The sequence below is a fragment of the Alligator mississippiensis genome, chromosome 7, assembly GCF_030867095.1.
Source record: "Alligator mississippiensis isolate rAllMis1 chromosome 7, rAllMis1, whole genome shotgun sequence".
NCBI classification, from domain to species: Eukaryota; Metazoa; Chordata; order Crocodylia; family Alligatoridae; genus Alligator; species Alligator mississippiensis.
In genome coordinates, this window is record NC_081830.1 from 28,641,879 (window position 1) to 28,669,432 (window position 27,554).

General features: G+C 46.3%; 2 protein-coding genes across 5 annotated transcripts; one reads left to right on the forward strand and one right to left on the reverse strand.

Moving 5' to 3' along the window:
- Positions 1–4,718: 4,718 nt before the first annotated feature.
- SDR39U1 (short chain dehydrogenase/reductase family 39U member 1) lies at positions 4,719–13,192 on the reverse strand. Of its 4 annotated transcripts, none has more exons than XM_006270434.4 (6): positions 13,091–13,192; positions 11,208–11,314; positions 10,694–10,776; positions 9,792–9,913; positions 8,832–8,975; positions 4,719–8,459 (listed from the first exon to the last, which is right to left on the reverse strand). In XM_006270434.4, the coding sequence occupies exons 1-6, from the start codon at positions 13,104–13,106 to the stop codon at positions 8,044–8,046; spliced, it is 888 nt and encodes a 295-aa protein (XP_006270496.2). In that variant the 5' UTR covers positions 13,107–13,192; the 3' UTR covers positions 4,719–8,043. The 4 variants fall into 4 exon arrangements, with proteins under 4 accessions (XP_006270496.2, XP_019345415.2, XP_019345416.2 ...); XM_019489870.2 differs by lacking the exon at positions 13,091–13,192 and adding an exon at positions 12,734–13,073; XM_019489871.2 differs by lacking the exon at positions 13,091–13,192 and adding an exon at positions 10,924–10,990 and having other exon boundaries at positions 11,208–11,292.
- A 10,936-nt stretch (positions 13,193–24,128) lies between these two features.
- Positions 24,129–25,068, forward strand: LOC102560407 (olfactory receptor 6F1-like). The gene has a single exon (XM_019489805.2). The coding sequence runs from the start codon at positions 24,136–24,138 to the stop codon at positions 25,066–25,068; it is 933 nt and encodes a 310-aa protein (XP_019345350.2). The 5' UTR covers positions 24,129–24,135.
- The last annotated feature ends 2,486 nt before the right edge of the window (positions 25,069–27,554 follow it).

Below are 27,554 nucleotides of genomic sequence, written 5' to 3' on the forward strand. Positions count from 1 at the left end.
TTGATTTAGAGATACCACTATAATGTTTGGTCTTTATTTGTAGCTCATGTTAAGCTGCATTTTGCTCTATTATTTTTATGCCTGTAAGAACCAGGGTTTGGGTTATAATTGTAGTCATATCATTTTGTAAGGTTTGACTTGCCGTGAGGGCTGTGATAAATTAGGTATTCCTCTCTGAACCATAATGTTCACACACCTGAGGAATAATCACTGAGAAGGTGCATCCAAGATAACTATGCATATTGGCCAGCCCAAAGAATGAATAGGTCCACAGGCAGACTGAGGTGGTTTACACTCCATGGCTGGAGGCCAGTAGCAAGACTAACACTTAGAAATGGTCTAGTCAAATTGCAGTTGGAGAAAATAAGTGAGAGGCCATACCTCTGTCAGATCATTGATAGCTAAGGACTGGATTAGATTAATGTATCTGAAAAAGTTGTAAATACTTTCCAGATGTACTTGGATCAGGAAATACAGGTGTCAGACAGATGCATATCGAGGGGAGGCAGTGATCTGCAGAATATACAAATGCCCCCTGAGAACTGAATGGAAGAATGTAAATGAACAGATAAGATTGCATACAAAAAACTAGAACTCTTGGTTCCAAAATGCTACCTTTTATTAGACCAACTGGGAAATTGCAAGAAAACTCATTTTCTGCAAGCTTTCAGAATCAAAGTCCCTTTGTCAGGCTCTGGGAAAAGTCATAAATGGTACAAGATGGTACAAGGTATACAGATATATAAGGTATAGATGGTACAAGATGGTAAAAAACAGATAAGATTGAGTTCTTAGGACATGACTCAAGAGGCAAATTGTTGTCTAAGGATCTCTGAGCACAGGGTGATTTAGTCCCCTGGCTGAGTGAAAGCTGGGCAATGCAACCTAACTGGCTGCTTGCAGAAAACTTTTGACTTAAGAGCCAACAAGTGCATTGTAGTAGTGCAGGGTAAGATTTCTACTATTTTTCCCTGATTTAACTTCCATATATTCCATATATTTATACACAACATACGGTTACTGTTTTTAGGATTTCTCTTGTTTATGTAATAAATGGTTTTGTTATTTCTTATGCCTTTCTAATTGATTTTGGTAAGTGTGATTTTAGAGCATTTCACACAACAGGCTGCTCACTCCTACAGGAGGACCTATAATTCCTTGCCCAAGCTAAACAACAGACACGATTCAAATCACTTCTCTTACTTGAATAATTTGCTGCCATTTGCCACTTTGGAGTACAAATATCATCTCAGTCCACGCCTAACAGCCTATGGGGGGGGGGGGGTTGTTTTTGTTTTTTACTTTTGACTCAACTATATTTTAACTTAAATCATTAACAAGGACTCCAGATTGTAGTCTGGCATGCAGCTGGCTATTGCCACATCCTCACTGAGAAGAAAACAACCAAATATCACCAGAGATGCTCCTGCATTTTTCTGACATTCTTGCCTGGATTTGGCTGTGATTATTTTGGATGACCAGTCCCATCCCTACTTGGGACTGTTTCTCTAGTCTCACGGTCCATATCATCCAACTTCCATTGCTTTCATAGTGAGTGCTGTTTTTTCCTTAAAGATGAACTCTGGAAGCACGTGCATCCTAACAGCTATTCTGTTGGTCACTGAATTTTGCAGTCAGTCACTAACACATGCTCATCACACAGAACGATTCATGCAGCTGTTCTGGCCTTCACTAACCAGCATCTTCTCCAAGACAGTATCATTACCTGCAATAAACAATGATTACAGGTAACCATTACTTCTCCCTGTGCAGAATACTGGGAGCAGATCATATAGAAAGGTTGGACTGAAAACAAGATGAAGAAAAAGACCTGCATTGCATGTAGGAGCAATAGTCTTGGACCAGGACCTCAGCGTACTACCACCTGCACAAATAGAGCCAAAGATAGTGCTTGTACGATAGAAGGATAAGACAAGAGAGAACCGATGGAAACAGGCAGACAGGTCGGGTATACAAGGAAATGACGATACCATATTGGATTGCATGCTAGGCAGTGTACTCAGTACAACAGCTGCCTAACCATTGTTCTGTTTATGACTCCCTTGTTAAACGTGAACAGCAAATGGACAAACAAAGTAATTCCATACTCATTTAAAAACATCATTTGAGCTCTGGATCCTCTCCCCTTCTTGCTATTCCTTGTTCATTGGGAGGAAAAGAATGAGGCTGCTGAATGTGCACCCAGCAACACTTATCTTCAGCTGGTGAATGATCCATGAAACAAACAGTGATCAGAGACTCCTTGCCTCAGGTATGTAACTAGATACCAGCTGGCATCAATTCTCTAATTTAACCTTCAGAAGGGCATAGCCATATGGCCTCAGTGTGGTACCTGGTAATTTCTAATCTGCCAATTGAGCTAGGGACTTGTTCAGCAAATCCTCCAGTTAATTTAAAAATAATTATAGGAGCTTTACCATCATTCAAAATCACTCCCCTGAACTAACATGCAATTTCAAAGCAACCAGATTAAAAGAAAAAAGTTCTCTCTCGCCCATGTAAGCGCACAGGGAAATGTTTAATGTAACATTGAACAAAGCAATCTGCTTTCCATTTCTGGAGGGCAGCAGTTCTGGGCTGTATGCCTAGAAAGTGAACTTCTGTTTTATCTGTAGGATGGTGATTTCCTGCCGTACCAGCTGTCTAGCTTGAAGAAGCAAAAAATCTTTTACAATAATTCACAATTTCCTTTTATTTTTTTTAACAGGCTTTTACTTGGCTTTTACTTTTTACAGGCTTGGCTTAAACATAATTGTTCAAACAAACCTAATTCCAATTGCCTTAAAAAGCCAAACATCCTAGCATCTCATGCACAACCAGTCTATTTTAAAATCTGTCCCCTCCCTCTTAGGTCTGGCATATTAGCTACGCTGATTCTTAAGTCACTTGAAACATCTAAACACAATTCTGGAACAATGAGAACCTTGACTTGTGCTACAGGGACATCTGCTTTTCAGCTCAGAGCCTGAGCTTTCTCACCAGGCTTCAATGTTAACTCCATTCCCAAAATTAGGAAGTTCTCTGCACCCACAACATCTTGTGCTCTCCCCCTACACTACAGCCTTTAAGAGATGCTCTCTTAAATATCCCCCAAACTTAAAATCAGTGGATCTATCAGATGAACATCCACTTCCAACTGCTGATTGATGACAAGGATCTCATCTGATACATCAAGTATTAAGGGAAGGTTTCATTTTAACCATAACTCTTATCCTGCCTCCTTTTCCTTCAGAAAGCATTTGGAAGGAGAAACATAGGTTTCAGCATCTTTCAGAAGGTATTAAAGTCAGTGTTAACTGGATTTTTTTGGAGTAGGGATACGAAAAAAAAAGTAGGAATGAGCTGGGGTATTGCTGCTGCTACCTTGTTAAAATCCACTCCTGATTTCTTGACAACAGAAAATAGCCTACATAAAAAAGGGACCTGAAAGAACAGCCAAGAGAGAAACCCCAGGTCCTGTTCCTAATGCTTACTTGCACATGCAACCTCACTGCTGGAGAAAGTGCAGCAGCCACTTTAACCCAGCAAACCTGTACCATTGTTGGGCTGTTTAAGACATTGCCTGAAGGTACCTCTCAGGTCAAAGATTCATGGCACCAACACAAAACAGTTCTGTCTGGCTGAGCAAATATATTTTAACCAAAGAGTACTATTACTGTCTTACTGGAGATGGTTTAAGTTTGCAATGGTTTCTTACAAAACATTAAAGATGCATGCAAATGATTTTTAAAAATATCCGTTTTAATTAAAAAAAAAAATCTAGTTTCTTTTCCATTCCTTTTCAGTTTCAAATGTCAGGATACTACTTCTTCCTCTTTAGCTATTCACATAAGCCAAATATTGTGGACCCATGGACAGAGCACTGGGTTGTGATTCAGGTGCCTTGGGTTCAGTCCTGTCAGCCACTTCGAGCAAGGCCCTGACCTTCCAGCACCCTAGATTCCTCATTTTTAAAATGGGCAAATACCAACCTCCTTTCTGGAGTAATTAAAGGTCTTCAGAGGAGAAAGTGCTACCTAAGACCCAAGTCTTTTGGTTTAGTTTCACACTTAATGGAAATCATAGGGAGATTTTTTCTTTGTATTTTTTTAGCTCATCTCATTAGCTTTTCTCTTTTGTGGGAGGGAGTAGGAATTTCAAAATCATTTCACAGAAAATGCTGTCAGAAAATTACACCAGGTGGAAAACTTTTATGGTAAATGCTGTCAATGAAATCTCAGTTTTCATCAAACATGAAAGTCCTATTACTGTTAAGTCTACTGAAGCAGGGCTGTCCAGATGGCTGCCCACAGGCCACATCCAGCCCCATGGCTCCTGGTCTGGATGCTGCTCCCCTCATTGCTGCTGTAGCCAGGGTCTTCAGGGTCTCCCTCCCTCTTCCTTCTGCTTCCTTCCTCTGCATCTGGAGACAATATGGTGCAGCAGAGCATGCAGAGCTGAGGGAACTTGTGGCTAGGGGGATTTAGGAGCCCCTATGTAGTGTGGCATTAGGGCACCAATGCTATGTCCAGTGGAGGGAGAGGGAGCAGCTATATCAGGACACAGGGCACAGCGTGTAGCTGGAAGGTGTGCAGCCCACTCAGAAGTTGGACAGCGTTGTACTGAAGCATCAAACAGGGACACCACAGTCAAGACTCGGGTCTCTCTCTAGGGACTGGTGCTGTGCACACACCTGACAAAATAACCCCTGCAGCAGGAAGCTTTAAAATATTTGTATTTATTTATTTATTTGTACACTGTAGTGCCAGCACGTATGTAGTCTTAGAACAGGAGTGCACTATGCTAACTGTTTTACAGGGCTGGTCCTTGCATCTGTTTGCAATCCTAGCAGGGAGCCATGCCAAACCACCAGAACTGACTTTCTCTCATGGACTCATGAGCTGACCTGACACAAAGAGGGCTAGAAAAATGAGGTGTCTGTAGACGTGCAATCAGCTAGCTTACATAACGCACCAAAAGATGGCAGTAGAGGACAAGTTCAGAAATAAAAGGAGATGGCTAGTAGTAGAAACTAGACAAATTCAGATTGTTAAAAATGACCTTATTCTCAATGAGGATAATTAACTGTATGAACAGCTTATGAAGGACTGAGCTGTGTTCCTCCAGCACTGGCAAACTTTAGATCAAAACTAGACATTTTCCCCCAAATGATCCGCTGTAGGATCATTTAGGAATATCCTATTCCTATTTAGGAATAGGAATGAACACAGGTGATACAACAAATTCAACTTCTTGTTGTGAAAGACAAACAGCATGTTCCCTGCTACTCCGAATGTATCAGGTTCATGAAATCTGGTACGGACCTCAAGTCCATTCTCTGCTCTTCAGTTTTAAAATAATCTCTCTTCTCTCTCATCAGCATACCAAATACAGCTGGAAGGCACTCAAAGAACTGTCACTTGTTATTTAGGAATCCATTTTCAATGGATAAATGAGATTCCTGATGGAGAGAACCAGCCTGCTTGCCATTTGTCGCCACCTACTTCCAGGACCAACATGCAGAGCATAAACCAACAAAAGCTGTTTTAAGACCCTCTGGCCAAGTTCTCTTTGAAGGGAAGCCAACTGGTAAAGTCTACTGCCAACTTGGTGGAAGTGGTTAGGGCCATGGGGCATAACAGAGCACTGTTTACAACACAAGAAATAAACCTAAGCTTGACCTTAGGGGAGGGACAGCAATGATCAGAAACATTCTTATACTGTATGCCCAGCAACTTCTGATGCCAGGCTCCAGCTCACTCATACACTGAAGTGCAGAAGAGGTTTAATGTGGATAAAGCATCCCTCTGTCCAAGTAAAACCCTTTCTGCACTTCAGTGTATCAGTGAATTGGGGCCTGGCATCAGATGTTGCGGGGAACATGGTATAAGATGTTGGGGCCTGGCATCAGATGCAGTTCTTGATCTGTTTGCGGGATTGTACTTCCCCCTTAGGGGTTGCTTTTGGGAGTAACAGAGACCACAGAGCAGGAAAGCAATAGTTGTGCTCTGTCTGTCCAGGGAGGGTGCCCCCTGCGCCTCCCCAATTACCACAGAAACACTCCACTGTTCTCTCCACACCCATGGCTCCTCAGACCAATCTAGTCCTGATAGCCCTTGTGCCCCTTGCTGCTTTTGTCTTAGCTAATGACTCCTGCGTCCTTCCTTTTGATATTGAGATCCCATCCTCCATCCCACTCTCCTCTCCCAGAGCTGTGTTCTACAAGACCCCCTAACAGTGCTAAATTGGGTATCTGGGTCTCATTCCCATCCTGAGCTCTCTTTCTCACTCATAGAAGCTCCTTTCCATAAAGCTCCTTGATTTTGAATTCATTTAATTCCATAAAGCCCTTGGTTTGCCTGGAGCATGATGAAATGTGATTGAGCACATGCTCACAGCCGGTGACAACAGCTCCTAGGGGCTGGCTGCCAAGAACAGTTACAGCCAGGTTGACCAACAGACCTGTCAGTTCTGGAATATGCAGGGCACTCAGATCATAAATCTGGAAGTAACAACCTAGAGCAGGACAGGGAGAAATTAGGACTCCTAGGTCCTCAAGCACAGAGGAAGTTGCCCCCAGCTATTCTGATTTCAGTGACTTCTGCCCGCAGGCATCCCACACACAGTCACTAACCGGGCCACTCTTCTCCACACAGCTCTACTGATTCTATGCTGCTCTGGGCTGAAGGAAGGCATGGGAGCGGGAGGGAAGGGGAAGTCGCAACTATCTCCAAATATTTTATTTCCTCAGTGGAGAGGACATGCTACATTACCAGCAGGACCAAAACTAATGCTTCCCCAGGCACCCAGTGCTCTGGTGAGTAGCCAGAAAGGGCAACTCCGGCAGAAAAGAGCTGGTTGGGATGAACTTGCATACGCCTCAACAGTGCAGGGCCTCCATCCAAACGACCATGCTACTCACCAGTCAAGAGACCAGACAGCTTTGGTGGTGCCCCTCAATCCTGACCTGCAGATCCCTCCTAAAACAGCCCCACCTGGATCACAGGCCTCCCCTTCTCCTAATCTTGTGGAAGATAAGGATTAGTCCCACAGAATATAGGGGGAGATGGGTCATAGGAGCCTGGGAGAAGTCACGTTAAGAGTGACCTGAGGTGGGGCAGTGTGTGGGGAAGAGAGTGGAATTGAGAGAGATGTTAAAAACTAAACAGGATACATTCATTTTGTGCCAAGTTCAGAGTCAGTCCTGGTTGCCATACGACAGTGGCCCAACCAGCTTCCTGATAAATCATGCCCACAGCATCACAGTTAGGTAGTGGAACTGGTACTGACTACAAGGGGAGAGCACCCTCACCCCACCCTTGCAGCACCTTGTGCTACACTGAGGCTCTGTCATCAGCATTGACTAAGGGGCAAAACGCCCTACATACCCGCTGCGTAGCACAGCAGCCCCTACTGCACCATACATTTGACAAAGGAACTCCCCACACAGCAGAGATCCAGCCACAATTTAGTCCCCAACAACTGCACAATGCTATATACAACATATATTAGTGGGGAAATCATGCCCATGGTCCCACGGAGAAATACAACCTCCAGGACCCTCTCTGCAGGAGCCCATCCCCTTAAAAATGGTCACAAAATGGAAAACAACTGATAGAGGAGTGCAACCTGGTTAGACTTGGATGGGAGAGTTAAATGAAGATGAGCACAAGAAGGGAGATCAAATCGGGACAGCCCAAACTTTGAAAAGGAGGGGAAATTGGGTCTCCAAATGAGCTGCTCCATCCATTTGCCCCTACACAGAAGGGTGGTGGGAACACAGTGGGATGCGAAGGTGGGACTCAGAAGGAACTGGGAAGTTGTGGAGACACAGAAAACCAAAAGAAAAAAAATAAGGGGCTCAAAATGGAGAACTCCTTAAAGTGGAGCTGAAAGCAACTGAAGTCCTCAAAAAGGGGTGACAGAGAAGGATGTCAGCAGGGTCTGAGAAAGACAGCCAAGCTAAAGACAACAGCCTCCATGGCCTATTGAAAGGGAAATGCCTAAACAGTATAACCTCCTATCCCAGCCCTGCTCACAGCCTCAGGACACAATGTCCCTCAGGGCCACAGGGAGGTCAGGGAAGGTGAAGTGGTAGCCGCACTCCAAGGTGCGTTTCGGCACCACTCGCTGACCCTCCAGCAGCATGATGCCTCGCTCAGCCCCAAACACGGCCCGTACCACCACAGTGGGCAAGGGTAGGAGGGCTGGGCGCCCCAGGGCAGACCCCAGTGCACGGGCAAAGTCAGCATTCGAGGTGTTGGGGGAGGCTGGGGAGACGCCATTGAGGACACCTCGGACACCCTCAGTCTCTAGGGCATGAGACACAATGCCAGCCAGGTCCTGAACATGGATCCAGGGAAAAGGCTGGACACCAGAGCCAATGGGGCCACCAAGGCCCAGACGAAAGGGCCACAGCATCTGTGAGATTGCACCTCCATTCTTCCCCAGTACCACTCCTGTGGAGAGAAGAGAATCAGATAATGCCTCTGTGTCAGCCAGTGCCCCCTAACTGGGCCTTATCAAAGTAGCATCCTCTAGAGAGGAAAGGCCACATGTCCCATTCCCCATTCTTTGTGCTACACAATCTCCCTATCCTGGGCTGAATTGAAGCCACAACACTTCCCCCCACGCCCCCCCCACCCCTCCCCCGAAGGGAAAGGCCTATGGCTCCATTCCCTACCCAACTAAGAAACCTCGTCCCATCACGGTGGGGCGTCTTGAGCCAGAACCCTCCAATGGGGAAGTACCCCATACCCCATTCTCCAACCCCCAAGCCAGTCCCCTCAACCTGGGGCTGATCTGCACTACTGCCCTGCATCCCACCTCACCAGATCTCACCACCACTTCACGGGTGATGTTCCCTGGAATTTTAGCTGCCAACTCCCAGGTGTGCACCAGGCGTGAGAAGAAGTCAAAGTCCCCACCAGAACTGTCTTCGGTATATTCAGTTGTCAGGCTAGGGCGGTAATACCCTGGCAGGTTAACAGAAACGGCTGTTATTGCTGGATCATGGTCCTTATTCCCATGGTCATTCTGTCCCTCACTGAAGCACTACAGATATCCCAACCTCTCCCACAGCCATCATGTGTCGGAGACTATTTTCTCCTCTCTAAGTGATGGAAGCACAACATTTCTTCTTACAATGGGAGAAAGACATTTCCCAGGAGGTTTCAGTGGCTATTTTCTTCCACCTCCCCAAGGGCAGAAGCACATCTATTCCACAAGAGGCTGTACTCCATTTTGCTACAAGGGTAACCTTTTCCTCCCAGCAGTGGTGGAAAGACAAGCCCTTTTGCAGACAGCTGTGTTTTGCATTAGCAATATTATTCATCTATTCCCAATGGCAGAACATCATCAATGTCACCATAAGGTGTGATTTGCCCTTATGCTACAGGCTAGGGAACTATTTTCCTTTTAGTGTCAGGGACAGAAGCACAAGATTTTGTGAGAAATTTCCCAAAGAAATTATTTTTCTTCTGTGAGCATGGGTGGACAGAAATCTGTGTTGTTAGGGAATGTACTCTATCTAGTAAATGGGGACTGCTTTATCACAGTCACAGGAGAATATCAGGACTGCAGGAGACGTGAGGACTATTTTCCTTCTGCGCCAGAAGGGCACAGTAGGTTTGTTAAAGGCTGTGCTGCACTTGGCTCTGCTTCTTCTTTTCTGTTAGTAACCCACAAAAGTAAGAGGCTGCACTCTTCCTTTCCTGTACAGAGGGACTACTGACCCAGCACGGCTGTAGATCAGGACCAAATCACACTTCATCCACATACAGAGTAAATACCTACGCCGGTGACAAGGACCCAGGCACGAGGGGGCTGCTCAGCCTCAGCAATGGCTTTGGCCAAGGTCTTGGTAGTCTCCACCCGGCTGGTAACTACTTCCCTTTGGAAGGCATAGTCCCACCTGCAAAAGCAGAAAGATGGCAAAGGGGTCTTGCGTAGTCATGCCCCTCTGCAATCTTAATACACTCAATGGTTTTTATTTATATATGTGTATGCGTGTGGGTATAAAAATCCACAGCCACATCCAGCTAAATCTTCTCCCTGGAAATGGCAGCCCTAGACGAAGGTTCCCTATAGATATTTCATATTCAAACCAGACTCAGTCCCTGGATGATGCCACAATGCCATACCCTCCCCCTGCTGTGTAGTGGTTCAGGTAGTACAAGCCCCCCCACAACTCAGAGCAGCTGGAGTAAATGGTAGGCAGGACTCTAAGCTCCAGAAGCAGACAAGCAGTCAGCTGCATGCACAATCCAGAACAAGCACTCGTTTAACTAACTGTTCCCCAGGAGAAAACCTCCCAGTGACATTTTACCTCGAATCCCAATTCTCCACCATTTTAAGAATTGTGTTCTCCATCCTCTCTTTCCCTTGTGACATTAAAAGAGAAGGGCAGGGCAGGAAACAACTGTGGTGACAGACTCAATCCCTAGAGTGTAAAGGTCAGTAGCCTACAGTTTACACTCCAAATCTGGCTGACTGTGGCATGGAGAAATCAGCCGCACACAGCTTGGCCCAATCCATCCCACCCCATCTGCCCTGTATCAGGTCACTGATCCCCTCCACAGCATGCCCCTCGCTGCTCTCTCCCCCCACCCCAAGGTGGAAGGTGCTGTAGTTTGTAGGAGGGATTATCCTCCTTCACACAACCCTGCATCCCCCTCTGCATGCATGGGCTCACCTTCGAAGCGGGTTGAGGACATTCTCACCAGCCAGGTTCACGGCAGCATCACAACGGGGTAACCCAGAGCGGGATAGCTCATCCTGGGGACATAGGACAGAGACACTGCCCACTCCCTACTCTCAGAGCTGGCCCCTTGGCCCAGCCTCTCCTATCTCCTGCCCTCCCCAGATTGGCCCCGAGACCCAGGCAGCTAAGCACATGCATGTCCTGCTCTGGGTGACTTTTACCATGCTACAGGCTCCGACCGCAGCTTCCTCCTGAGCCCTGGAGTGTGGCGGCTGCCACCAGGAAGAGCTGGAACAATGGCTGGGTCAGAGCTGTCCAGCCCAGGCAGGAGCTGCCAGACACATCCGGGCCAAGCACTGATCTCCAGGTGAAAAGGAAAGGTCTCCACAGGCCACTACAACTATGGACTCCCATGATGACTGTACCCCACTGAGACTAGAAAACCTGCCCCACACTGTAAAGATCCCCGCAATCTTCCACTCTGGGGATCCAGCCAATCACATACCCAACTGATCCGGTCCTTCCCTGCATAGCGTGAAACATGGGTCACCTCATGCCCTCTGCTCCTCAGCAACTGGGTTAGGGCCGTGCCCACAAAGCCAGTCCCGCCTCCTAGTTTAGATATAATTCGAATTAGACAGAAAGCAGAGCAGGGCAGCAGCTTAGACACTAACTGGTTCAGAGAGGCCCAGCAGTCTTGCAGGCCTCTAGGCTGTCAAATGCTAGAACAGATCTGCAAAAATCTGAAAGAGTAGGCTGCTACCTGAGAAAGCTTGTGCCTCTCTGAGATAGTTAGTCTCTAAGGTCTCCTCCAGTTGTTACATTTGTCATGAAATATATGCAAATTTCATGCAACAGATTGGAACACGCCAGGCTTTAAAACGAGATAAAAATAGCAAATCCACTGCAAAACTGAGGAATTGGCCACAAAGAAATTGCTAATTGATGCAGCAGGTTTTCTGGTATAGAAGCATCCCAGGGGCAATTTGAAGGTCTGGCCAGTCCCTTGGACCCCCTGCATCCCAGTCCTCCACCTCTCCCTCAGGAAGAAGAGTAAAGGACTCTTATGTGGCTTGGTCTCTCTAGCTAGAAACAGCCCAATGAAGCAGATGATCTGCCTCCCTGGACAACACACACATCACCCCTTGTCCTGCCCTTGATGGTGCAGTGTGATTTCCTTGCTTTTTCCCTGCCCACCTGGCTGAGCGGGGAAGGTGGGGTCTTCCCTGTCCAACCAGACCCAGACATCTGAATGGGGAAACATTTTTCCCAGCCCAGCCAGACCCAGGGCAGGCATCTAGCTGAGTAGGGAAAGTGTCACAGAGGTAACAGATGTCAGCTGCACCTTGTTGCACCATTTGAGGGTAGAAACAGATGTTGTTTGATTTCTTGTTTGTACTGCCTTACAAATTTTTATGGCAGCACAAATGCAGAATCAATAGACGTTGATACCTTTTGTTTGTGCCACATGACAGGGAAAATTAGTAGCACAGCAGGTAGTAATAGTCATACAATCACAGACAATGAGGGCTGGAAGGGCCCTCAGGAGGTCACATCCAAGTCCAACCCCTGTTCAAAACAGGACCAGCCCCAACTAGGTTATCCCAGCCAGGGCTTTGCCTAGCCAAGCCTCAAAAAACCTCCAAGGAAAGAGATGCCACCGCCTCTCCGGGTAACCTGTTCCAGTGCTTCAGCACCCTCCTACTGAGGAGTTTCTGCTAATACCCAACCTAAACTTCGTTGGATGCTCCTTGTCCTGCTTTATTGTGGTGGATGTCTGTTTGGCCGAGCAGTGGAAACCCCCCTTCCCCACTGCCCCGGAGCAGCACTGTGGAGCTGAGACTGGCATGGGGGGGGGGAGGAGGGGTGTCCCAGCACCCGCCCCTGCCACAGACCCCACCTTGAGTGACAAGTGCTTCCCCACTGGGTGGGGGAGCGCCCGGCATCCCCTGCTGCCCCAGACCCGTGGGTGGGGGGAGGACCAGGCCTCCCCACCCGCCAGCCCGTGGAGGTGATGGAGCCTGGAAGCACCTTTCCCGCCGGCCCTGGGGGGAGCAGTTGGAGAGGAGTTGTCTGCCACCATCAGCACGAGGCGGGGCACCGCCACGAAGGGCCATGCTGCTTTGCGGAGATGGCTGCGCCCTCTGGAGAGGGCAGGGCAGGGCGGCAAATCCAAGGCCAAAGGGCTGGCTTAGACTAGGATCCCGGTGCGGAGCTGGGGGGCACCCCCAGAGCCCGGCTGTGCCTCAGGGTACCGCTCCAGCAGGAGACCCATTTGTTTTCCCCGGCACGTGGCAGAGCGGAGGCCGCGCGGCTCTGCCCTCGTGCCGCCCGCGGACGCCCCAGAGCGGCACAACGGACACGCCCCGCCCCGCGCAACCCACTCACCCACGACCACTCGCATGGCTCGCGGGGGGCGCAATACGCATGCGCCGTCCGGGCAGGAGCGGAACCGCGCGTGCGCGGCTTTCGGGCCGGGCGGGACTGCGCATGGGCGGTTTTCGGGCTGGGTGGGGCTTTCAAGCGCAGAACGGCGGCGCCAGGATGCGTGCGCAGCGCTGTTGTGCGCGCGCACTCTGTGCGAGCAGCTGCAGCAGCAGTAGCAGGGGCTCGGCGCAGGGCGGAGCATGTAAGGCCGGCGGGCTAGGCACGGAGGAGGGCGATGCTCAGGTCTCCCTGTTGCTCCACAGTACACTTCTTGTTTCAGCGGGGCTGGAAGGAGCCTCCCCGGGTCTCGTAGTCCAGCCGCTTCAAGGCAGGATCGTCCCTGACTAAACCCTTCTGTGCCCGATCCCAAGCAGCACGTATCCTGCCGTGCTGTGCAGTGCCGTGCCATGCGTACGGCATCGGATCGGGTCGGATCCCTCCTGTCATTATCAGAACAAATGGCAGACACGCGCCCTGATGCTTCATTTGTCCGAGATGAAAGCAGGACTTCCTGAAAGACTCGAAGATTTGCTGAAAGAGCTGTACGAAAGGGGGAATGAGAGCATGGGTGGTAAAGACACTCCACAGCAATGTGCTGGTATCCTCGTTTCCCAAGGGCTCAGTCCTGTCACTGTTACAGCATTTTTGTCTTAAAATTGATTTCTGTGGGCAATGAAAATATATTGTTAATGGGGAAGATGATACAAGTTATGATTTAGAGATGTTTCTTAATTTAGAAGAGATGGGAATTGGGAGATGTTTCCTCAGGGAGTAGCTGCAGTCAGAAACTGAGCACATCTACACGTTCATTAACGCACTTTAAGTACCGCACATTCAGTTTAGTACTTCCTTAAAAATGGACTAAAAGTGCAGTACCTAGAGTTACTGCGCAGTAGTGCTGGCACACGGTTATTTAGTGATGCTTACTGTGCATTAGCCTAATACTGCGCAGTAGCTATTAGCATGGTTTGTGCCGTGACACACTACTGCACAGTGTTATTAGGCTAATGCACAGTATGCATCTCATGTAGTCACTCCCACTAAATATCTGAAGAGGCTTATCTACAGCTTCATTGAGTTTTTACTTTTTCTCATCCATGCCTGGCTGTCTTACCAGTAATTATTACAGCCATCCTAGCCCCTGCCCCCTAGGACACAGGCTCTTGTTGGTAACAGCCTGCAGGTTCCTACAGCTTGGGACACAAGTTGCAGTGGGGATGATTTGGAGGGTGACACCAGGAAGCTCTATGTGTTGGAGAATTTCTCAATAGCTCCAAAACAAGCTGCACCTCATGCTTGCAAGCAGCACCATGGAGCAAATGGCATTTCTAATAAAGATCCAAATTCTTGTAATCCTAATAGAGTCTTTTTATTATTGCAAAGAGCTCAGTGTGTGAAACATACTGACAGTAGATGAGAATCACAGTGAAGAGTATGTGATTTAAAGTATCACCCACACAGCAAAGAGGGAGCAGGATGCCTGGAGAGACTCAGACCCCCTGCACATTTGGATTTCCAGTCAAAGAACTCAAGGAGCAGTTTGGACGCAACGGAAAGAAGAGTTGACAATGCTTCCTCTGTTTCACTGAAAGTTATTCCCACACCTGAATTGATGTTCACCTGAGTTAACATACCAAGCTAATGTTTTTAGCTAGAGTTAAAAACAATCTGTGGGGCTTTGAAATAGGAGTCACATCATCAGGAGCAGCTAACAGCAGAATTGCAGAAGAAAGGATGGCTTGATTAGCGGAAGGCCAAGACATTAAAAAGGAGAAAGGTTCATTAACACCTATCGAATGAAGAGTTTAGAAGGAATCAGGGAGATTATGATTTCATAGATTTCATAGACATTAGGGCTGGAAGGGACCTCGGAAGATCATCGAGTCCAGCCCCCTGCCCAAAGGGCAGGAAGTCAGCTGGGGTCATAGGATCCCAGCAAGATAAGCATCCAGTTTGCTCTTGAAGGTGTTCAATGTAGGCGCTTGAACCACCTCCGGTGGCAGGCTGTTCCAGACCTTGGGGGCTCGGACAGTAAAGAAATTCTTCCTTATGTCCAGCCTGAAACGGTCTTGTAGTAGTTTAAGACCGTTCAACCTAGTCGTCATCCCTTGGGGTGCTCTGGTGAACAAACGTTCCCCCAGATACTGGTGGTCACCCCTGATAAACTTGTAGGTGGCCATCAGATCACCCCTGAGCCTGCGCTTTTCCAGGCTAAAGAGCCCCAGGGCTCTCAGCCTGTCATCGTAGGGTCTGCTTCCCTGGCCTCTAATCACGCGCGTAGCTCTTCTCTGGACTCCCTCAAGCTTCTCCACATCCTTTTTGAATTGTGGAGCCCAAAACTGGACGCAGTACTCCAGTTGCGTCCTCACCAAGGCCGAGTACAAGGGGAGAATGACGTCCCGGGAGTTGCTTGAGAAACATCTATGGATGCAAGCCAGCGTTTTGGTCGCTTTACTAGCCTCAGCATCGCATTGCAGGCTCATGTTCATCTTGTGGTCAATGATAACCCCCAAGTCTCTTGCATAGTGCTAGCCAGCGTAGCACTGCCGAACCTATAAGGATGCTGCGGGTTTTTCTTCCCAAGGTGGAGAACCTTGCATTTATCGGCGTTGAACACCATCAGATTCTTGTCTGCCCACTTGCTGAGCCTGTCCAGGTCATCCTGGATCACCCGCCTGTCTTCTGGTGTGGATGCTTTGCCCCAAAGTTTGGTGTCATCGGGGAACTTGGCCAGTCCGCTTCTGACTCCAGTGTCCACATTATTAATGAAGATGTTGAACAATATGGGACTAAGGAAAGAGCCTTGGGGGACCCCACTGGTCACAGGACACCATGATGAGTGACTTCCATCAATTACTACCCTCTGGGTCCGACCACAGAGCCAATTTTCCAGCCAGTGGATCGTGGTGGACCCAAGGTAACAATTGGCCAGTTTCACCAAGAGGTGATCATGGGATACCAGATCGAAGGCTTTTTTGAAGTCAAGATATATGACATCAATCTCTTCTCCCTTGTCCAGGTGATAGGTCACTTGGTCGTAGAAGGAAATGAGATTGGTCAAGCAAGACCTACCCGCAACAAACCCATGCTGGCCATCCCTTAAGATGTTGGCGTTGGCCAGTCCATTAAGGATGGCCTCTTTAATAAACTTTTCTAAGATCTTCCCCGGGATAGAAGTCAGGCTGATGGGCCTATAGTTAGCCGGATCCACTTTCCTCCCTTTCTTGAAGATAGGCACCACATTGGCCTTCTTCCAGTCTTCGGGCACTACACCAGAGTGCCAAGAGTTTTCAACGATCCGTGCTAGAGGCTGGGCTATGATGCTCGCCAGCTCCTTGAGTACCCTGGGGTGAAGATTGTCAGGGCCGGCTGACTTGAAGGTATCCAGCTTCTCAAGATGTTCTTTCACAAAGTCAGCATTAATGGAGGGCAGGGGATCACCCTCACCTGGACTTCCCTGTCCCGTAGCAGGCATGGGCGTCCCATGGGACTGATGAAAGACCAATGCAACGTACCCATTTAATAGGTTGGCTTTTTCCTGGGTGTCAGTTGTCAGTTGCCCCATCTGGTTCTGCAGGGGTCCAATGTTGCCCCTGCTTTTCCTCTGGCTCCCCACGTATCTGAAAAAGGACTTTTTATTGTCCTTGATGCTCAAAGCTAGTTGGAGTTCAGTTACAGCCTTGGCTTTCCTGGTATGCTGTCTGCAGGACCGGACCAGTGCAGAATAATCCTCCGTGGAGGTGACTCCCATCCTCCATCCTTTGTAGGCCTTTCTTTTTAGCCTCAGGAGGTCTGCTAGGTCCCTGGAGAGCCAGGGGGGCTGCTGTCCCCTCTTGCTGCCTTTCCTCCTTTCCTTATGAGCCATGGAGTCAAGTGGTTCCCTCACCGCTGCTTGAACAGAAAGGCAGCTGCCACTGCCAGGCAGTTGGTTTTAAACTTTGGATGGACCAAGAATCAAAGTGGGGTGCAAGTGCACCACTGCATCCCCCATGCCCCTTGGGTCCACCCCTGCCTGCAGACAAACGCCCTGTGAAATGTGCTGACAGTCACTGACCCAGTATTACCCCTATATTTCAGACAAGATACCAATGTAAAAATTAAACATGCCAGCACACAGACAAATTACATAGGCAGTGTGATTTTTCTCAAAACTTCCTCTTTTTTGAGCATAATAAAGCACTCTTTTGGCCTATGAATTTGCCTGAGGTGTAAAACTACAAACAATAAGAGGCCATTACTAGACTGTAATTTACTCTAATGAGATCTGCAGATGGTGTCAGATCCCACATAGAGGCAGGATAGGTTCTTGTGGGAAGAATGAGATAAAGGACTTAAATCACTATTTGAGGCCCTGTTCATTTTTTGAAAGACTAAAAGGAAAATTAATTTCTCCCATTAGAAGACTTTTTTTTAATACCACTTTAATGAAGGAAAAGCAATTTGACTGCTCTCCAACAATTTACAGCCTGCCCTATACTCCCTAAGTTTATTCACATTATTTATAGAAGCAATAACGGTCAAAATCAGATAGAGTTCCCCTGCTTTTATTTTGTTTTATTCTGCCGTAAATATCAATTCATTTATTTTTCATTTTGTCACATACTATTTGGTTTTAATTTTGTTTAAACTAGTAGAATATATACTCTTTATGCTATTATAGGTACCAAAAGTTATATATTTTTATTATATTTGATGTAATGTTATTGCCAATTTTGTATTGTTTTCATAAAAGTTGTAAATGAACTACTACCGCTACCACAATACAAAACACAAAACACCACTCTACCATTATAAGGATCCAGAGAACAGCTATATCTTGAATACCACATGCAGTTCTAGCCACCCTAGGAGCAGATCTAGGATTTTGAAAATGGGGCATGTTGGTGGGACTCCAGAACCCAGAGGGTGAGCTCTGCCACCACTAGCCTCCCTATATTCAGAAAAGTTATTGAGGGGTGCCTTGAGCCTGAAAAGATTGCAAACCACTGCTCAGCCGTAGTGGTTAGGGCACTTCCTGGAGAACAGGAGCACTGTTTCTAGGCATCTCTTATCCCATAGGGGTATGAACTTGCCTCTCCTATTTCTCAGTCAGATGTTTTTATCACAAGTCTGTGGGCTGAGAATGTAAAGACGAGGGGTATGTGTGTCATAAGTGTCATGGGGAGTATATTGTAAGGATGTTAATTGGCAAGCATCTGGAGGAGAAAAAGCTGATTTCAGTCAGCCAGCATGACAAAACCAAACTGATCTCTTCCTTTGACAAAATATCCAGCTGGGTAGATGAAGGGAATACAGTGGACACAGTGCACTTAGATTTGGTAAGGCTTTTGATAAAGTCCCCCATGACCTTCTCCAAAGAATATTGCAGAAATGTGGGTTTCATAAACATACAACAAAGTGGTTAGCTAACTGGCTTAATAGGCACAAACCAACATGGATTTAGAATGGGACACTGGTGGAGTGAGACTCTTTAATTATTTATGCCAAAAGCAGCAGCACCAACAATGGAGTTTGAACACTTCCATCCCAGAATATCTCATAGCACAGGGGCAGGCAACCCCCAGCACGAATGCCAGAGCATGTCATATGAAGGCATTTTGCTTGGAGCATGCACTACAGTGAAAGAGTTGTGGCTGCGCTGCTACAATAAGGATTGAGCCCCACGTGGCTCCCTGCCGTCCACACTGGGATGCGAACAAATTACAAATTGAGATTGTGGGTGTTTTTGGAACTCTACCCAAAAATCTTGCACACCCCTCCCATAGTAGCCACTATATGTTCAGTCTCGGTCCTGTGAGGCTGCAAGTCCTTTCAAACGAAAGAGCTAATCCTGATTCCTACCTCCTTCCTGGGTTAGTGCTCTAATCCCCAGCATCTTGGATTAAAGGGTGACCTCACCTCTGGCCTCAGCATCATTAATCTAGCCCTGAATTTATTACTTTCCCTCAGCCTCCTACATTCATGTAACTTAACCAAAACCTGTGAAAACTTTCATGACAACTGAAACCGCATTTATCTGTGTAGAAATGGGCCACCAATTTAAACTCCTGCAACTCTAACTAAGTTTATATGAGGCACTTGCCTTTAGGGTCAGGGGCCTGGAGTTAGTGGCCAAGGGGGTCCCCTCCAGCCCTGTGTCCTCACATTTCTTGTTCTACCCATTCATTTGGAGCATTGGATGATCAACTGTAGAGTTGAATTAATGACCTGAAACGTTTCAGTACCTGTAGCCCACATCTCATGTGAAATGAAGGATTTCCCTGGAGAGTAGAATTGGATTCCAATTAAGCACAGTGTTTCCAAAGTGTGCATTACAAACATTTGACAGTTCCCCTGGTCTATCCTTTAAAGACCTGCAGAAACAAAGGAAAGCCTGGATGGACACCTTGCAAACCCAGCCCCCGGTGCCTTGTTCACAGGAATCCTAAGAGCAGATACACAATCAGTTTCCAGGGAATGGCACAGTGAAGCTCAAGGTAAAACCTACATTTCCATTCCAGCTAATTTTTCATGGTATAGGAGCTCTATGTAAATGCACTTTTGGATATCGTTTTCTTGTACTTTCTTGTGTCAGCACAGGGTTCTTGGGTTTTTTGGTTGTCTTATGTCCACTGCTGTTTTCCTTGATATATTTAATTAATGGAAAGGAGACCTTCTAAAATTCTGTTCAGAAAAGCACAAAACAAAACAAGTGTCTCTCTTTCTGTCTAGACTGAGAACTGCTTTAAATTAGTCTGGTAATCGGTATGTTCCTATCATAGCTCCCTAAAGAGATTCATTTATAAGTGGAAAAACAAGAACTAAAATGTTATTTCAGTTTAGCAAATTTCAAAAATGTTTATTAAACATTTGGGAACAATTTTTAATCAACATTTTGGGGGGGGGGGTTCCCCCTTTACCATGTTGCTACTGCAGGAAGGGTTGACAGAATCTGAGAAAGAATGAGAGGACAAAACAGAATTAAATATAGGAAATTGTTGTTTAGCTGTAAAAAACAGATATTTCACCCCCCCTCCCCCCCAAAGAAAATGAAAACTTGGTTATTTTTTTTCCAAGAAACTCAGTTTACCAAGCTATTTAACATTAAGAAGTATATGAAAGATTTCTCTTCTCTGTTGCTTTTGAAAGTCTTAGTCAAACATCTATCAAAACTAAGACCCGAGTAAAACATTTAGCAGCTGAGTTAGACAAGGCAATCTCATGGTCTCTTCTAGAAACTGAATTTCCAAAAATAACCCACATTGTCAGAAAATTTAAAATGTAAAGTTTTATCAGCTTGATAGAGTAAATTTCCAGAATGACTAGCTACCACTACTGGAGCTGCACCCTCTACAAAAGAGGATCCTTCTTAGCCTGACCCATTGTTTTCAAACATTCTGTACCTTCAAAAATGGCAATATGGACCTTTGCAGGTATTCCCTGAAAAAATCTTTACCTTGCTATAATGATCAGCTCTAAATGTCTCAGCCCTACAAGCTGTTGAATCCCATCAGTTTCTATTGGGTTCAGTTGTAACTGGCAAAACTCAGAAATAAACAAAGAAAGACAATACAGTAAAAGCCATGAAAACCGTCACAAGTGGGGAATTTGGGGTGCTGATAATCTAAAAATGCTGAGGTTACCTGAGGCACAGGAGTTTCCGGCCACATGTGGAGCAGCGACATCGCAGGGTGGTGAGTGGCGCCGGTGGCTATGAACAGGCGAGCCTCCTACCACTCCCCAGCCCTCCTGTTGCATCCAGCCAGGCAGCCAGAAATTCTGGTTAGTAGAGTACCAGTTACTAAAAAGCCGGATAACTGGGGTTTTACTGTAATAAAATCAGAAGTAGTTCTGGAACTATCTGGATGCTAAGATAAACTGCTTGTCAAAACAGTTTCAAAGAACATAGGTAGAAGAAGCAGTGTTGTTCACAGGTTTATGAGCTAAACTCATCAGGTCAATGAATCTATAGCAACAATATGCTTCTCTCCAGTCTTTGTTCTGCTGCTTCGTGCACTGGTTTGAACCACATGTAACTCCATTGATTCCAGTGCAGTTTTCCTCCCTGATTCCCACCCAGGTGATCCATGGCAGAACCAGCCTTCTTAACTCTACAGCAGCAAATATTGCTTTTCATACAACTAAATGAGAGGTGATTCAGACCTGTTGACTCCAGTGAGAGTACTTCCAATTTAACCAGGGCTGCGTTAGAAAATCCCATCCACGCTGTTTCAGAGAACTGGTGGGATTGCCTTGCTGAGGGTGAGCTGATGTAAAACACAGGACAGGAAGCGGCTCCTGGACAATCGAGGCAGAATCCCGCTTTACAAGGAATCCCCCAAAATCTTCACATGCAGCTGCCATATAAAGGCTGGATGGACACCTTACAAACCCAGCCCCCAGTGCCTTATTCACAGAAAGCCTGAGAGAAGTTACAAAATTAGTTTCTAGAGAATGACACAAGGAAATTCCAGGTAAAACCAGCAGTTCCTTCCAGGTAATTTTTCATGGTATAAGAGCTGTATGTAAATGCATTCCTAAGTCTTATTTTTTTTAACCTTCCTATGTTAATACAAATTTTTGGGAGGGTTGTCTATGTCCACTACTGTCTTCCTAGATACATTTAATTAGCAGAAAGGAAGTAAAAAAGTTCTGTTCAGAAAGAAAGGAAGTCTGTCTCCCTCTCCAGCTTCTTTCTCTTCCTACCTAGACAGATTTCAATTAGTCTGGTAGTTCCTGTTACTATAAATGCTGCCTAAATAAACAAATTAATTAATGGAAAAAAAGTATTACTTTCATTTAACATATCTCAAATAGAGCTATTTTCTTCAACATTTTGGGGAAAAAAATTGATCTACATTTTGAGGGTTCACTTTTCCCCCTTTAACATTTTGCCACTGCGGGAAGGGTTGACAGAATTTGAGAAAGAAGGACAGAGCTAAAAATTGAATATTGTTGTTTAGCTGTAAAAACATATATTTTCCAAAAAACATGAAAATGAACTTTGTTTGTTTGTTTTCAAGGAACTCAGGTTACCAAGTTCTTTAACATTCAGAAATATATGAAAGATTTCTTTTCTCTGTTGCTTCTGAATGTTTTAGTCAAGCATCTATCAAAACTAACAAGACACAAAGTAAAACACTCAGGAGAAGAGTTCATCAGACAAGGTAATCATATGGTCTCTTCTAGAAAATGAATTTCCAAAAATTATGCAAATTGTCAAAATGTTTTAGAGTGTTATCAGCTTGACAGAGTAAATATCCAGAATGACTAATGACTACTCAGTGGAGCTGCATCCTCCACAAAAGAGAAGCCTTCTTGGTCTGACCCACTGTTTTCAAACATTCTGTACCTTCAAAAGGATTGCACCAGGTATCTTTCCAGATATTCCCTGGAATAACTTCCTCTTAATATCATGTTCAGCTCTGATGTCTCAGCTCTACAAGCTGTTGAATCCCATAAGTTTCTGCTGGGTTCAGCTGTAACTGGCAAAACTCAGAAACAAAAAAGGCATTAATAAAATAGGAAGCAGTTCTAGAACTACGTGGGTGCTAAGATACAGGTAACTAAACTGCTTGTCAAAATAGTTTCCAAATACATAGTTAGAAGAAGCAGTGTTCGTTCACAAGTTTTTGAGCTGAGCCCATCCAGTCACTGAATCCTTAGCAACAGTGCACTTCTCTCCAGTCCTTGTTCTGTTGCTACATGCACTGGTTTGAACCCCATGTAACTCCATTAATTCCAGCGAAGTTTAGTTTCCTGGTTCCTGCCCAGATTATCCAAAGAAGAAAAAGCCTCCTTAAGTCTAAAGTAGCAAATAAAGATTTTTACAGAGCTAAGCGAGAGGTGCTTCAGACCTGTTGACTCCAATGAGAGTACTCCCAATTTAACCAGGGCTCCATTAGAAAACCCCAGCCCCACTGTTTAAGAGAATTGGTGGGACTGCCTTGCAGGGAGTGAGGGGACATAGAGCATGAGACAAGAACTAGCTCCTGGACAATGGAGGCAAAATCTTGCTATGCAAGTAATCCCCCAAAATCTTTACCTTCAGGTGCCAGGTAAAATGCCCAAAACAGGTTAAAAAAAAAAAAAAAAAAAAAAGCTATAGCATGCCAGGGGCAAAAGAAGAAGAGGGGCAGTAGACAAGTAGTATCTAATGTATGCTCAGCAGGTCCTAACAAAAATACTGTGCCCTGTGCTGCAAGAGAAGGCAGTTTTCTATCAGTTATTGATATTTTACAGAAATCAAAGCATTTCACAGGTCTGTGTCTATTCCTTTTTTTTTTTAATAGGGAAAAGGTAACATTACTTGAACTGATGGTGCTGAAACCTCTCAATCACATGGAAATATTTGGCTTTGGTAACATTGTTATTCCTCATTTCATTTGGATGTTTACAATATATTAATGGGATACTCTATATATTGTTTCGACAAAATGTTATATTTATTATTTATATGATATAGGAATAAGAAGACCCGTCATTTAGATTACTTCTTGGAACCAAATCATTAGGACAGCACAGAAACACAATATGACTAGATACAGACATTCAAAAATCCAAGGTGTAATTGATCTAAGTTACACAGCTTCTTTTAAGCCACATAGTTTAGATTGGTAGTGAACAGAACAGCCTTTTGCCCTTTGGTGGGGGTGCAAATGTTAGACATGGTTCCACCATTTTTAAACCCATCTACCTACCATATTTCTATTCTGTTATGGATACAGACCAGATATGTGTGCCAAACTTCTGTTACGTTTACAAACCAATTTCTGATAACTTACACCAGTAGAAGTGTAATGTCTGTCCCTGGCCTTAAAAAGACTTTTCATTTCACGTGGAATTTTGAAACTTTTACTTTTCATTCTAATAAAGGCAGAAAAATTTGAAAATAGAGGAAGTTTAGTGTCCTCACGTGCTATAGAGATTTAGTGATACTGCAGCTGAATGCTACTATAGTGCACAGACCTGAATACCACCCCGCTTCTCAGTATTTGTCTGGTGATAACTTCTTGTAGGTTCACTACATGGCAAACACCAATAGGGGAAATCAAACCATTATTGCAGAATTCACCCTCCTTGGATTTGGGAATCTACCTATACTGCGCATTCCGCTCTTCCTGCTGTTTCTCCTGATCTACATTGTGACCATGGCTGGGAACCTTCTCATCATCGTGCTGGTTGTGGGTGATCACCACCTGCACACCCCTATGTACTTCTTCCTTGGGAATTTGTCCTTCCTAGAGACCTGCTACAGCTCTGCCATCCTGCCCAAGATGCTTTCAGGTCTCCTTACCAATAACAAAACCATTTCCTTCCTTGGCTGCTTGCTTCAGTTTTACACCTTTGTGTGTCTGGCCTGTACTGAATGTATCCTCTTGTCAGTCATGTCTTATGACCGGTACTTAGCAGTATGCGACCCCCTGCATTATGCAGCTGTAATGAACTCTAGGGTCTGTGCTAAATTAGCTTCAGGTTCTTGGATAACCGGATACCTGGTACTCACCATAATAGTAAGCTTAATGTCAACGTTGACTTTCTGTGGCCCCAATGAAATTGACCATTTCTTCTGTGATCTGACACCCCTGCTACAGCTCTCCTGTATGGACACCCACTGGATCCGAGTGGCAATTTTTGCCTTTTCTTTCTTAGGATCATTGCCACCATTTCTACTGACCGTGGCATCCTACGCTTGTATCATTGCCACCATCCTGAGAATTCCATCTACTACTGGGAGGCAAAAGGCATTTTCCACCTGCTCCTCCCACCTCACTGTAGTAACGGTCTTCTTTGGGACCATAATTGCTGTGTATCTCACCCCAACAGTGGATACTTGGAGAGCCCTGAACAAAGTGCTGTCTGTCTTCTACACTGTCCTCACCCCAATGGTCAACCCCCTCATCTACAGCCTGAGAAACAGCGAAGTGAAGGAGGCCCTGGGCAGAGCTCTTAAGCTGTGAGGAACTTTCATAGTTTCATAATAGCTAGGGTCAGGAGGGACCTGAACAGATCATCTAGCCCAACCCCCTGCCACAGGCAGGAATGAATGCTGGGTTCACAAGACCCCAGACAGGTGATCATCCAACCTCCTCTTGAATTTGCCCAAGGTAGGGGTGAGGACCACTTTCCTGGGAAGTTGGTTCCAGATTTTGGCCACCCTAACTGTAAAAAATTGCCTCCTGATCTCTAACCTAAGCCTATTCTCCATCAGCTGATTACCATTGTTCCTTGTCACCCCAGGTGGTGCTGGGGAGAAAAGGGCTCTGCCTGTTTGCTGTTGATCTCCCCTGATGAGTTTGTAGGCAGCCACCAGGTCCCCCCTCAGCCTCCTCTTGCTGAGGCTGAACAGGTTCAGGTCCCTCAGTCTCTCCTCATAGGGCCTGTCCTGTTGCCCTCTCACCAAGTGGGTGGCCCTCCTTTGAACCTTCTCCAGACTGGCCACATCCCTTTTGAAGTGCGGCGCCCAGTACTGGAAGCAGTACTCCAACTGCGGCCTGACCAAAGTCGCATAAAGGGGAAGTATCACTTCTCTGGACTGGCTTGAGATGCACCTTTGGATGCATGACAAGGTATGGCTGGCCTTGCTGACTGCGGTCTGGCATTGGCGGCTCATGTTCATCTTGGAGTCAATCATGACTCCAAGATCATGACTCCAAGATCCCTTTCCGCCTCTGTGCTTTCGAGAAGGGAACTCCCCAGCCTGTATGTAAGCTGTGGATTCCTTCTCCCAAGGTGCAGCACCCTGCATTTGTCTACGTTGAACCCCATCCTATTCTCGTCTGCCCCCTCTTGTAGTCTGCCTAAATCTAGTTGCAGCCTCTCTCTCCCTTCAAGTGTGTCCACCTCGCCCCACAACTTAGTGTCATCAGCAAACTTGGACAGCGTGCTTTCCACCCCCTCATCCAAGTCGCTGATGAAGATGTTAAACAGTGCGGGCCTGAGGACCAAGCCCTGGGGTACCCCACTACTCACATCTCACCAGGTTGAGTACAACCCATCCACCACTACTCTCTGGGTGCGCCCCATCAGCCAATTTTTTACCCATCCAACTGTGTAGGCATCAATGCCATAGTCGCGTAATTTATTGATGAGGATGGAGTAACAGACAGTGTCAAAGTCTTCTTAAAGTCTAGAAAGACTATGTCCACAGCGACACCATCATCCAAGGATTTAGTTACTTGGTCATAAAAGGCAATCAGGTTGGTCTGGCAGGACCTGCCTTTGATGAACCCATGCTGATTGCCCCTGAGCATGATCTCCCCTGCAGGCCCCCCACAGATGTGCTCCTTGATGATCCTCTCCAAGATCTTCCCCAGTACCAAGGTGAGGCTTACAGGCCTATAGTTACTTGGTCCTCCTTCCTCCCCTTCTTGAAAATAGGGACCACGTGAGCCAGTTTCCAATCCCCCGACACCTGGCCAGATGACCACGAATGCTCATACGGCCGGGCCAAGGGCTCCACGATGGCCCCTGCCAGCTCCCTCAACACCCTTGGGTGGAGGGCATCTGGACCTGCAGATTTAAAAATGTCTAGCCCTTCCAGAAGATCCCTAACTACATCTGCGCTGACTGAAGGCTTGATAGAGCTATCCTCAAGATTGTCCCTACCTCTGGTAGGTGGGATATCCTGGTCCCTGTTCAAGAAAACAGAGGCAAAGAAACTGTTAAAAATCAGAAGGACTCAGGATGCTGCAGGTGTGTTCCAGAGACTTTCATGATGAGAAAGAATGATCATTTTAAGATATACTTATGAAGACTGTCATGACCCAAAGGTATGATTTTGTGTGTGCTTCGGCACTAGAATTATCCCCGTGGTTTTACAGCTTCATTGCACGGTGGAGTTTTGCTGCACAGAGAACCCGCGTGCAAGGAAGAGAGTTCCCGCCACTTTGCAGCTGTCTTTGCAGGGTGCATTTTCCTTGCAGCACAGAAATGCACGGTGCAAAGAGTTCCTGCTCTTCGAATGCAAATTTGTTCCCCGCTATTGGCTAGTTCTAAATTATTCCCACGTGGCGGCTAGCGATTGGCCTGCTAGCCGTATAAGAGGCTTGAGCGGTTTCTGCCCAAGCCGAAGAGGACTCCACATCCATCTTGTGGGGACTCTGGGTACACGGCAGGGTAACAGAAACCCTGTGTGAGACTCAGAGGAGTTTGGCGGCCTGATTCACCACCCATCTCTTCCTGTCTTCGTGCGGTAACCTTTTATAAGACGTATCTATGAGTTTTGAGGCGCGCTTGTCCTGGACATCCGGAGTTCTGTTTGCGTGGAGCCTAGCAAACTCCACGTGATTGTTCATGTTCTTTCTGTTTGTAACCACAACTCAAGCAAGTTTTCAGCCTGCACCGCGACCATCTCGGTGTAAGTAAACAATCTTAAAATCTACCATTACGCGTCTGTGCCTAATTCTAGCTCGGCGCCCGCCCTCTCCAACCCGGCGTGCCCGGG